The following is a 13,987-nucleotide window of genomic DNA, read 5'->3' on the forward strand; positions in this document are numbered from 1 at the left end:
GAGTGTTATAAATGTTACTACTTATGTAGGAAGAAGTGTACGAAAAAGCTTTAAATTGTTGCCAGTTGCCAAGGGTTTTTTTTTCAGCGCAAAAAGATTGTGTGAAAATATTGTCGAAAGTGGTTTTTCAAGAAGACATTATTATTTGACTAAGGTTATATTTTCATGTATTATGAAAAACGAAGATGAAACTTGCAGAAATCGTAAATGGAAAATTGAAAATGGAAATAATCTGATTATTTATGTTATTAGTTATGCTGTAATGGTGTTTTCTCTGGAGACCGTCTCCGAATTTAATGTTACTTTTGTAAATTATATTTTTGTTGTGTGTGTAGTTCAGGGTTAGACTTGGGAGACGATATGGTTTATGGTATTGATCACTAGAAGACAGAAATATATTTTTTTTTTTTATCATGAGATCGCAAAAATGTGTACAAGACTATTCTCGAAAAGACGACGAAATATCCCATGCCGATGAATTTATCATCTGTTATTGACAACGAAGTCAACAATGAATGATGACCTCTAGGTTGGGTTCTCTTATATGGCAGAATGTATGACTTTTTCAGAAAATTTTACTCCGGAATTAAATGACCCGGTCGATTTTGTTCTAATGGTACTTTGTAGACCTGTTTTGAAGAGAAATGACAGACGTTTCTAATAAAATTATCGTCGGGTCGAAAGGTTATAGCTGTAAGTCGGGTGAGGCATCAAAGTCCAATTTTATTATTTTGTCAATGAGCACCCCAACCGATTTTTGTTTTATTGGCTTCAAATTTTTAGTCACCGTATACAGTACCGAGTGAAATGAAATTAGTAGAGTAGATATGGACCGTAATAGTTGCATAGTCTCTACCGAGCTCTTTGTCTTCCTTTAGCATTTTCAGAATTGTAACTCTTAGAGTAGGGAAGAGTTTTTAATTTTTATCTACCTAGGTGAAATAATAGCAGTGAAAAGGTGCTATTATTTCGCCGTCGGTAGGTAAAATAGCGTATTCACCTCTGTCCAAATGTTTATTTAGACACTTGGGCTTATACCATTCGCCTTCGGCTCATGCAATAACTCCCAAAGTGTCTAAATAAACATGTGGACCGAGGTGAATAATCTACTAACACTCAACCGATCACAAGAACCGATCAGCTATCACAAGGAAAAAGTACAAAAAATTTATCTGAAAAAATGATCTGTTCACACATAGTATAGGTGTCATGTCACTTACGCTTCTAGGTTCCGAAAGACACTGCCAGTTCTTTTGGCAGACTATTTACATTCAACATTACATTCAACATGTACATACGATGAAAATCGGTGATGTAATTTTGATGTTATTTTAATCGTCGAAGGGACTCTTCGTCATTTACACAAGTACAACTAATCGAAAAGAAACTTCATGACTAAAGGCCACCTGATTTGCAATTTATTTGCAGCTCATTTTTTCTGCGTGCAATACTATCTTTGTGTGCACGCAAATTTTTGTAAACTCTTTCCTTGTGATTTTCCCCTACTCTGATCCAGTTTACCGATTCCTTTCACTCGCAATCAAATGTTCCATTCGGTTAAATTATCTTTTACCATACATTTACCCAATGTTCGCTTTGTTACATAGACGGGGCTGCAAACAATATATTTGTTGATTTAAATGAATGGAATTTCTTCGTATTTTTAACTTAATGTTGCAACAAAAACGTATAATTCAGGAACAAAATATTTATACCAAACAAGCCAAATAGTTTTGAATATGTATGATTGTCCTAATATTCAACAAAAGTCCCATATTTCTGTAATTTTATATTTTTATTGTCAATTGTCGCATTATCGGCATTACCGGTGGTTGCGGTACTACCGGTGAATTCGGAGTGCATCGAAACTCATTTGTACCAAGTTCATAAGGTCCACAAAGCACAACTAGCTCTTCTGCTACGCCAACACACCCAACAGTAAACTGAATTTCTGTTTCTTTCACATTAGTTTCACTAACAATTGTTCCTAAAGTTTTGCCATTAACTATTTCCTTTCCGAATTCGATGTGCGTATCGACGCTACTTTTCAGTAAGCCTTTCGTATATTCTGCACCGAAACTTCCTCCGTACGATTCGTGAAATTTTACCGAGTTTGAAACACTTTGGGACAGCTGATCACTTACGGTCAATCCCGTTTTAAATGCAACCGTACAATCTGTTACTCCTGAATGGCAGCCGATTATAGTTTTCCATTTCTTTGACGGTATACAATTATCTGCTGGATGTGTCACTTTACAGCACGCAATATTTACGTTGTTTAATGATGTGTCATCGCCCCTGCCTTGATTTTTCTCAACCTGAGTGCGAATCCCACAAATCGCTGTACGTGGAGGGCATCTTTGATATTCCGACCATTCACCCCACGGCAAATCCCAGCCGGTAATCTCTGTTTTTTTAGAATCAAAGTCCAGACACTCAAGTTTCAAATTCACTGCACCAACATCGTCTCCATCGCCTTGACTGGGTTCTGATTTTAGTTTAAAAGCCGTAGCATATCCATTGCAGTCCTTGCGTCCTCTATGATTTCCCCATGGTCCTTCACTACTTCTTATAGTTTTCTTATCCAACAGATTCAAATCAGTGCATATAAGTTGGATACCATTCAGAGCTGTGTCGTCACCGCCACCTTGTTTATCCTCAATTTTGAGATTCATGCCCGAGACCCAAGAATTTGGTGGACACAATTCTTCAGCACCCCAATCTCCGAAATTTGTATATCTAGTCGATTCCAACCAACGTTCTACAATTTGAGCATGGAAGTTGCTTAGACAGGAACAAACAGTTAAACCAAATAACAACATTCGAATCAACATTTCGTAACAATTTTATATTCACAACTTAACAATTTCTTGGGGCTTTTTTGTTTAGTTTGTCTGAAAATCAGCAAACAATTACAAACGAAACAATTTAAATATTTGTGTCACTTAAAGTCTCAACTTCTTTTCTGGCTTCGTATCAGTTTTCTGATGCTCTGAAACGAATCCAGTATATCTTTTATAAGCTATTTTAACAAATACATGCAGGGACATATTAAATTTCCTATCGATATGAAATTTTTGTGTGTATCCAATTTTATTCTAACACACAGAGAGAAATCCTGGATTAGATTTAAATCTTTTTCGGATTACATATAGGACCAAATTTATTTTTGGATTGAAATCTAATTTTTCGAAAGATTACTTGCATTTAATCTTTCGAAAATAATCTGTCAATGGATTAGATCGAAATCTTCTAAGAGATTACAATTTTTTTTTTATTTTGAAATTAAAAATTTGTTTTCAACATTTATTTGAATATTGAATCAGATTTACTTGTTTTATTTATTCTGAAATTGGGAATTTTATTTTTTTGATACCAACATTGAAAAATGATACTTTCGCCCCGCATATGAGGGGCGAAAGTAAAAAAATGCATCCCACGGGGAGAAAGTACTTAACGAAGAGCGAACGCAACTGAACGAACAGCGAAAGTGACTGACGTCACAGAAAATGAGAGAAATGAGTCGAGTTGTCAACAAAATCCGCTCATATTATGCAGAATACTTTGATCAAAATTGTAAAACACTGTGCGCCAGTGTTCTTATTGAAATTAGCATACAAAGTTGATACTTTTTGTTACTGAATGATTTGTTAGTTATATCTTAATTTTTGTGTGTGTTATTGTTGTGATGGCTAAATTATTAAATTTTTCATATACCAGGGGGCTGCCGCCCGCTGGACCCCCGCATTTTCTGGCTAAATGCCTTTTTTTTCAACATTTTGTTGCGATGTTTGCGATACGTATCAATTTTCAATGTTGGTATCAAAAAAAATAGTATGAACGACTCGGGGCAAAAGTAACAAAATTCAACCTGTGCGATTAGAGCCCTTGCCTTCGGCGCGGGCTCCAACTCTCGCACACGGTTGAATTTTTTTACTTTCGCCCCTTGTCATTCAATGTACTATTGTTTAGTTGAAATTAAATGTTTTTTTTTTTACTTACTTTGATCAGGATTTGAACTCTTTCACCTCGGTACCTCCGTATCTCCAGTCCTGTACTTTACCACTGAGCTATTGGGTTCTTAATCTTAGCAAGATTAATTTCGAACCGTTGTTCCGGAGATTTTAATCTTTCAAAGATTAAAAAATAATCTTCTGAACGAAACCTTTGTACCAACTGAGGTAACCATCATAGTAAACGAGTTCAAATCCTAATCGAAGGCAACATTTTTTTTTTCTTCATTTTTTTAATTATTCAATAAATGATTATTATATTTCATAAATCTGGATAATCAACGATAAGGAAGTTGAGCCTGGCAAAAGTATTGAAAAGTAGGAAAATATTATAATAAAACGATATTTTGCGCCCCATATTTAATTGTACAATTGATTAAGAAGTATAACGGACCAATTTGCATGGAAGAATTTATTTAATTTTTCAACGATTCAACTCAAAAATCAATATTCCTAAAGAAAAGCAAAAAAAAGTCTCAAACATTTCTGTGCTGTGGTTTTTAGTTTTACTTTGAATCGCTAACATATGACAAAAAATTACACATTTACCATTTACTAGATTCTAATCATAAACTCTAGGTACCATAACAACGTTCTTTGAAAAAAAAAAAAAAATTCGTGGCAAAAATTTCTATATTTAACTTCACTTCTCACTGCTACTATCAATTTTAGCCATTTTAATCCAAAACGTAATCTATTGAAAGATTTAATTTTTGTAATCTTTGAAAAAAGATTGAAATGAAATCTTTAGAGAAATTTAAAATGTTCGTAATCTTTCCAAAGATTAAACATTTAATCCGACTTTTTTCTCTGTGCAGATACATTGAATGCAGAAAAATATTTGACGCTCGTGTTAAAAATTAATTTTGAAATAAATATTTTCAATTCGATGTAATGGGAAATACAGATGGTGCTTCTGTGTAAATAAATTCCTTGACGTACACAAGTAAAAGAAATATTTTTGACTGCAAGATTGTTCCCGCACTTAGAACAGCTTTTTCATTTTGCTGTTATTTTTCAAAAAGGTTCAACTTCAACTTCAATTTCTCTGGAAAAATGAAGATCCCAAACCTGTACATAAAATCATCTTGCTAATTTGTGCCTAAACTGGATTTTTGCACATTCGATGCGTTGTCAACCTCGGCTTCGTCTCGGGTTGACAATTTTCCCATCTGTTGCGCAAAGTGTTTATTTAGGCGCATGTTAGCAAAGTAGCTATAAATTGTTGCCAGTTGCCAAGGGTTTTTTTCAGCGCAAAAAGATTGTGTGAAAATATTGTCGAAAGTGGTTTTTCAAGAAGACATTATTATTTGACTAAGGCTATATTTTCATGTTTTATGAAAAACTTGCAGAAATCGTAAGTGGAAAATTGAAAATAGAAATAATCTGATTATTTACGTTATTAGTTATGCTGAAATGGTGTTTTCTCTGGAGGCCGTCTCCGAATTTCATGTTACTTTCGTATATTACATTTTCGCTTGAGTGTAGTTTAGGGTTAGACTTGGGAGACAACGGGTTTCTTAGAAATTTGTAGCCAAAATGAACGAGAGGGATTATTTCGAGAGTAAATTTACCGAATTCGGACGCATCTCGCAGTAGAACATCTTAATTTGTCTAGATAGCTAGCTATCTACGTATTGATCGCTAGAAGACAAAAAAAACATTTCTTTCAAAATTCCTCCCGCTCTTGCACAGCCAGTGAGAACTGATCGGAAACTTGCGCTTTTCTAATGAAAGTATCTCCGGATACATGAAATGTCGTGGGATTCCATTGGAAACATAATTGCATCTACTTTCGGGGCAAATATGAGTTTATTTGGTTTGCAATTCAACTACAATTATAGAAGCAGTTGAAAAAAGGGAAAAATTTGATAAGAACATATTATCCCCGAAACTACATGTAAGTACCTTTCCAATGACAATCCACACGACCACGTCAGGATCTGGAGACATCTCCATAAGTACAGTGCATGTTTTCGAATTTCGATGAGCTCTCACTAGCTGTGCAAGCATCGATGAAGTTTGAAAAAAAAAATGGCTTCTAGCGCCCAATACCTATCTAGGGACAAAAAAGTCCACCCGGAGATGCGTTTGACTTCGGTAGTTCTTGATCTTTCAAAATAATCCCTCGTATTTTTGTACCATGCTCAATATTCAAGATTTTCTTGAACTCATTAATAGGTGGAGAAAAGCAGCTCACCGGTGCTGCATCGAACGCCGGATCCAAGCACATTCTTATCGCCGCCGGGTACACCAAAAATCCTGAATACGACTGAGAGTTCTGTTACATTGACATGGACAAAGGGGACCGATCGACCTGGTGCCAGTCCGCTCATTGGGTAAGTGAAATCATTTGTAAAATTGAAATATCCCATGATAGCGCACTGCATACAGACACATGATCGATTTCCATATTCATCAATTCGAAAATAACAATTTCCATTGCTAAATGCAACCTACATCAAAATCGAAAAGTGAATTTTCAAATAGCAAACATTATGTTAATCTAGATTTTCGTGCCTTCAATTTTGGTGCATTTGCATTTTAACAAATTGGACGCATTATGTAAATTTGCTATATATATTGTATATGATTGCAATGTGTACATTGACATCGACATGTTCAAATGTGTTTTTAGCATAAATTTAATATTATTACACAACAGTACGACACACAAAATAAAGACTCACAAATAGAATGTAATGGTTCAATGCATGTTCTTGTTACAATTTTTCACGTTAATAAGCTCGTCACACACAGATCTATTGTTATTCGTTGAATAATCAAAATGACTTGTCTACGCCGTATTGTAAGAACATCATTTTAAATTCGTTGACTGACTTGACTGCGGTCGTAATGGAAATACTTGTGGTTATAAGATCATGACCCATTTGATTCCGAACTAGCAAAGACCAACCAAACCGACAATTTGAATCAGACCAGAAATTGCATTTACTTCACAAGAATGAGTGTCTTGCCAGTTTAAACTGAATTGACGATGTTTTCGTACTCTTTACAAGTAGTTGTTTCCCTAGCTTCTTATCTGATGGCAAATTTTCATCAATCATATAACTTGAAACTATATGCAAACTATGTTTCGAAAACTTGAATCTCTGCAGTGCAAGTACTTGTTCACGAATCTTAACAGCACAATTGTGACAAAACCTGTGATATAATTTGTAAGTTTAAATTTTAGCGAAAATCACGTTCGGGTAGGTTACCACACCAATATATTTGCATTGTTTCGCTTGGAGAGGATATAAAAGCTGTTTCATGTCGTACCTTAGAACAAGATTCATTGCGATTATCATATTAAAATGTGTATAGTCAGTCGTCTGTTACCATTTATTTCTATGATCTTCGGAATAAGAGATTTTGTTGACTTGAAAAAATATTTGATACAAGCAATTTCTTTGAGCAGCATATAATAGACCGAATGAATGGCTGAATGATTTATAAATCAGACAACAATATAATTCTGTTTCTGTCTTAATTTGAAATTTGCCAGCTTTGCTGTAAATCTTTTAAAGCACGTGCCCTCCGAGAAGCATAAATGTAGATTGTTTTCATCTAAAACACAAACGGGATACCATAATTTGCAAATGATGTATGTGGCAAAGCTTATTTCTCGCAAACATTCTGATCCCACCAGGTTTGCTGTCCGAAAAATATGTGCTTTTGTTTGAGTGTGCAAATAAGAGCGTCCTACCGCAAGTCTAAATTTACACATATGAATTTGAAATGGAATTATAGGTTTGTTGAATGAATTTTACCCGTTAACTATATAGTGTGTATTCAGACAAAAGGTTAATGATCACAATTAATTCATGTATGTTCGTTCAGTGATAGATATGGTATGCATTTACATAATTCCTAAGAACACCTAATTTCCAAAGTTTGTTGTCTACAACTGATATTCGTTGGTTTTGTTCCGGTACATAGAGTTCTAATGGTCGTTCGTATTATTCAAATTGCATTTCTTCCCCGATAAGTTTATTGTTTTATTCTCCATTTTCCCGAAACTTAATGAAACACCTCTACTCTACAATGAAATCAATTTATCACCATAAATCACTGCAATATTGAAATATTTTGTAAAATCTATGAAATATTATGCAACACGGAATTCGGATTAAGTATTATATTGGGAGGAGAGTTGCTAAAGTACGTGAATGGGGTTTCAATTGAATTTTACTTGTACAACTCCCAGTAACCGTATTATGTGTTATATACCATTTTCGAATATGCCAAACCTCTATATATTTTGTTGGCATAATCACATCTAACAATTTATATATTTGTTCTACACAGGGGCACAGAGTACGAACGAGTTCTAGTTCAGTTTATTATTTTATGCTTAGTTTAATTCTGCAATTAAAATTCTTGGAGTTTAACACGATTGTTATAAATATAAATTTAAAGTACTTAAAATAGTTTCACAGTAGACAAATGGTGGGTATAACTACAATATTGCCACACACTATATACAACTCACACTCACACAGATATAACTGCATGAAGAGCAGTAATTTGTCTCTTCACTTGAAGGTACCGGAGACTATTAGAAATTTTCGTGGTGGTGTAATTCAACGTAATATGTTTCAGTCACTATCTGCAATATCAAATTGTGATTTATTCATTTCGTTATTAAATTATGCATCCAATTGTAAGGATATTACATCTATTGAATTTAATTCCTAAAATTCGAATTTAACTTTATTATCTCTGCAGTCGGCGTGAACACGATTTTTCAATTTTGTTTAATTGACAACGGAATATAAATGTTTCGCAACATTTCAATAAGATTGAAATATTTTGATCAAGAACATGGACACTGTCGATTCGACGTTCAATTGACAGAGTTGAGTTGAAACTTATTCTTATTGAATATTTCAGTTTGAATTTCCGGGAATGTACTTTGGCATTTTTTGCTATATTAAAGCAAAATACAGGAATGTCACTTTGATATTAATCAATAACTGGCTCTAGGCAACTGTTATTAACGGTGATGACAAAAAGAAATGATGAACTCTGGCAGAGTTACTCTGTCTCTTATTTATCATAATGTGTACTAATAGTAATGAAGTGAAAGATTCTGAACATTTGAAAATACTGAAAACCGAAGGTATAGCAGATTTAATGAATTTCCCATGGTTGGTGTTTATGAAAGATTAAAAGTGTAAATATATACATACATAGATAAGAGTTTTTGGAGACTTCTATATCGAGGAGCCTTTTGTTCCCTACTCTGTGACGTTATTACTTTAAACAGGAAAATTTCCCTGTTTTAAATAGGGAGTCGTTAAGAAATTTGTCATCTACTGATAGTAGATACCAGGACTATTTTTGAGAATTTCGAGAAATTAAAATTCTCAAAAATAGTCCCTGGTAGATACTCATTTTGGAGTTCATAATACCCGAAGGCGCGAAACCTGAGACTGATGTAAAGTGGACAAACCCAAATGATATGGACACCAGGCTCAGGAGCCAGAACACAAGAATAGGTAGGGTCGATAGATAGACCGATCCTTTCAGTGAAGATGATAGTGAAGCAGTGGCTCGCCTTATTTCCGATCTCGTAAGTTTAAGGAGTAAATTTTCAGGATTTCAGTGAACTGATTAATAGCGTGACGTGGTACCCTCGTTGGTAGACCGTCCATAGTTGTTGAGGCCAAAGTCTTTGCTGTAGATGCCAGCACAATACATACCAATTTGCCAGTATAAAAAAGCTACTAGTCTTTCAAGCGACCCTTATTTTTGAAAGAATAAAATAATCAAAATAGGACAAGATGTCTTATTGTCATCACTAGCTCCATTGTTAATATTAATCCCAAACCCACGTTTGGAACTTCGGTCATGTTTTACTGCAATTATTTGTTTGATAAACTTGCCTAATTCAGCAGAAAACTAGAGTCAATATTGAGTTCACATACATAAAAGTTAATTCAGACGAATTTAGCCAGTGGAATAACGCAAATTACTGGTATATGAAGGATGTGCAACAAAGTGAAATTTAGTTATACAATTTTCGTTATTTTGTGCCAGACGAATGTAAATGCATTTTTGCTTATGTAATTTTTCGCATTCAAAGCTAAACATTGATTTGGGAATTCAATCTAACATGAATTTGTATTTGTTGAATCGTATACTAATGAAGCTTTTCGATTTTGAGTGCAAGTGAGCATAATAATGTTAGGGAAGATTAGAGCAATAACCGCAAAATTGCATACCATTTTATCGAGTGCAAACGTTTTTCTAAGTTATAAATTCTAACAGAGATTGGAATTGTAGAAAAGGATTCATTTGCTCATTGAGGTGAATCGACATCAGTTATGCGGAATATAATCTGTAGACCATTCAGTTAGTTTCATGCAAAATATTGAGCTGTCGTGCGAGTGTTAATTTCGACGTTGGTAATGTAACCAACTCTCACGATTTTAATCAGCTTCGTTCGCAACTTTCCAGAAAATTCCAACCCCATGACTCGTATGTTAATGTAAATTTTATTAAATTCTTTTATGAATTTTTTGTTTAATTGAATTTTTATGACACATTTTTTATTGAAACCAGAAACCAGCATATTCTACATTCCGCTAAGTTTCTCAGTCCGTTAAAATCTTTTATACGAAAAATAGAAATAGCGAAAGATATACGAGTTTTCTATTTACTTGATTTTCTTTACTTCAGCAAACATAAAAAAATTCGAATTGGGAAAAGCGCTTCCAGCGAAATTGTTTTTACTTCTTTTTATTCTTCCTTGTGCAGTCTTATACATCGCACATAATACCAATACATAACATATAGCATAAAATTGTCTATGCTTTCATCTGTACCAATGTCTGACTGGTTGTGTATATGCAATGTTTAATGAACGAACATTTTCCATGTAATGAAAACATCCTTTCAAAGAAAAATTCTTTCAGCTGTCTGATTCCTTTGTGTTTTATATGTTGTCTTAGTGTTATGTCCAAATTAATATTTTTTTTTTCTTTTACGTCTTCTGCTTCCTGGAAAGATATTGTTCTTCTTTAATATGACATTAAATGAGTCAAAGAAAGTGATATTTAATTAGGCCATTGGGTTCAAAGACTTGAGTAGGGAAAATTTAAGGAATCTATTTAGGATGTAATTAGATTATTCTTGATACGTAATTAGATGGAAAATAATTTTCCTTTAGAAATTCTCTCGTACCCGTGCAATGATAACAGATACCAATCTGACTATGAGAAATCTAATATAAGATAACCGATAAGTTTAACGCAGTCTTTAATTTGCAATTTATTTCCAAAACACCAGAGTTAAGATCTGATATTCAGATTGTCGTCGAAGAAAAATGATTTTTTTCCCTTGTACATGGAAATTAATATTGTTTTTTGTATTATCACCCACGGCTATAAGATAAGACGATGACATTTACATTGTCTTACTCGTTCTATCTTTCCTTACATTCTGCTTTTTATCTTTGATGAAAAAAGACTTTGCTTGCAGCACGAGCGACCATTCGATCAAAAAGGGTTTGTAATGAAATATTTTGGATTATTTTCAGGATAGCTTTATGAGATATTTAACTGTATAATAGGGTACCCTACCCAACCCATAGTGCATTATAATCTCAAGTTGACTAACAACGACGAGTCATAAAGCATCGTCTCAACCATTGTTTTCACAGAATAATCACTTCCATTTTTCAAACAAAAAAGAAGGAAAAGAAAATTAGATTCCTGAAGCCTCACAGAAAGTCATTTAGTCATGAAATATGGTAATTATAATCAAATGTTCAATTTCTGTTCAGCATATTTGCATGCGGGTACACTGACAGACGGCGTGAAGTTAATGATACCCAATAATTTATTTTCACAAACCAAATTCTATTGGTAATTAAACGGATTGGAAAAGTTATTCAACTAGCCTGACGTTAATTACAGTTTATACAATTTGGAATTTGCCATAATACAGAAAGTAAAATCTAGTTATTATTGATTGGGGGATTGGGGCTTCGGTTTCGACCAGTATTTCAATTTATTGGTAATAGAGACAAGTCAGTTCAGAAAGTAGTGTATCTGTAGTCTTGTTGAATTACATGTCTTTCTAACCATTTCGAATTTTCGTCGATGTGTACAAGTTCGCCCAAATGTTACAATTCTAAAATCTATTACACAGAGCATAAATTCTTGATTCTATAAATTCTGTTTCAACTTTTATTACATTGCCATTCCATCAACGAAACCCTCCAAACATACATAAAATTGAGTGTTCGTAGCAACTTCTACAATTTGTATTAAAATTAAAATTTCATGAGATAAAAGTCTCTGGTACTCTGGTGAAACTCCAAAAAGTAGAATGAACGAAAAAACACTCAATGAGGTTTTACAGCTCAAATTAAATTATCTTCGTTTGCTTAATCTAGTGGCGAATTTATGAATTCATTATTACCATATTTGCTTACTTACACCCCCAAACCAAATATCAATAATTGCAAAACTTTTCAGCTGAATCACAGTTTTCCGCCCAATTTACGACTATATACAACAAAGTTTTTACATACACACAGTCATGCACACACAAAACATTCAAAAGTTCCAAATTAATTAAATCGTAAACAAAACAGAATATTTCACTTGCCCACCTAACCCAAACCAGTGCCAAAAGCGTAAACCCTTTTCCTTTTATCGAACAAACAAATTTTTAATCTCCAAAAACAAATTGTACAGTAAAACAAACGAAACAATGCTTAAATAAATTCAACGTCCCGCCAATAATTTCTCTCCCCTCACTAAACAGATATAACCAAAAATTTTAATCTTCCACAGATACACCGTTGAATATTTTAGCTCCGATTTGCAAACTGGCTGGGTGGTTGCTGCCCATCGTGTCCCCGGACAAACCATAACGGTAAATGAACATCATAAATTATATCCTGTAATAATCCTCGAAAAACATTGAAACACATTTTCTCTCATTTCCACCCATTTCCTTTTCCTACCAATCTAAATAATATAATAATAATTTGAACATTTTGAACCTATACACATTCCTCTTTATATTTATCCCACTCGGCCAGATAAGCGAATTAAAACCAGCCACCTCATATGTCTTCATGGTGCGAGCGGAAAATTCTCATGGCATATCGGTTCCATCAGCACTATCTGCTGTTGTGAAAACTTTAGGTGCTGAGAATGGAGTTGTACCACAAGCGGAATTAGCAGCCGCTAGAGCCGTTCTTAGTGGGAAGGTAATTATATCGATTTTTTTACGTTTACACACTTTTTTTTGGTTAAGTTAAATGTACTCCCTCATCTGTATGCACCATTGTGTGTGTTAATAAATAATTTTTAAATTAACGAAGGTAAAGTTTAAGTCCAAATTCCGCTTTAATGCGATAATGTACTTAAATTCCTTTGTGCAATTAAAAGTTTTACTTTTTAATTAAAAAAGGCTAAGTGGTGATTCTTTAAAACGTTTTTTTTGCTCGCAATTATTTATTGCTCATTTGTTTCTACCGTTCGGTACAGTATAGTACACATGAAACAAATGCAAATAAACTTCGAAAATTATTTATTATTGGAAGCTGGTTGTTGTTCGGAGTTTTCTTTAGGACTGCAGGTGGTTATTTCATTACTTCTTTATTTATTTTTATTTTCTTATTCCTAAGAAAGGATATAAATTCCAACTTTTAGCCGTATATCATGTCACGATTATAGAAGCTTATAATTTAGAAAAGTGTTGCGTTGTTCGAATTTTTACTTGAATTCGTTATTATTATTCTTTGTTGGATTAAACATTGTACGTGAAAAATTATTTTTCGGACGTACATAGATTCCCAAAATTCTCCGCATGAATAATTTATGATCACTTTGATGTTGGACGTTGTCGTACAACTTTTGCCAACAATTTCCAGACTTTGAATTGAATTTAATTATTTAAAAAAAAAATCAATTTACAACACTCGAATTTTCTATCTTTTATCAATTAAT

The 13,987-nt window shown here is 33.6% G+C and overlaps 1 protein-coding gene across 3 annotated transcripts in view; it reads left to right on the forward strand.

Annotated features, from left to right (window-relative positions):
* Nucleotides 1–13,987, forward strand: part of LOC119081719 (roundabout homolog 2) — a 92,098-nt gene that overhangs the window by 67,073 nt on the left and 11,038 nt on the right. For all 3 annotated transcript variants that reach the window (XM_037190858.1, XM_037190859.1, XM_037190860.1), the window contains exons 13-15: nucleotides 6,195–6,352; nucleotides 12,824–12,905; nucleotides 13,075–13,245. In XM_037190858.1, the coding sequence (XP_037046753.1) occupies nucleotides 6,195–6,352; nucleotides 12,824–12,905; nucleotides 13,075–13,245 (411 nt within the window). The remainder of the gene's footprint in view (nucleotides 1–6,194; nucleotides 6,353–12,823; nucleotides 12,906–13,074; nucleotides 13,246–13,987) is intronic.

Source organism: Bradysia coprophila, unplaced genomic scaffold (genome assembly GCF_014529535.1).
Source record: "Bradysia coprophila strain Holo2 unplaced genomic scaffold, BU_Bcop_v1 contig_358, whole genome shotgun sequence".
NCBI classification, from domain to species: Eukaryota; Metazoa; Arthropoda; class Insecta; order Diptera; family Sciaridae; genus Bradysia; species Bradysia coprophila.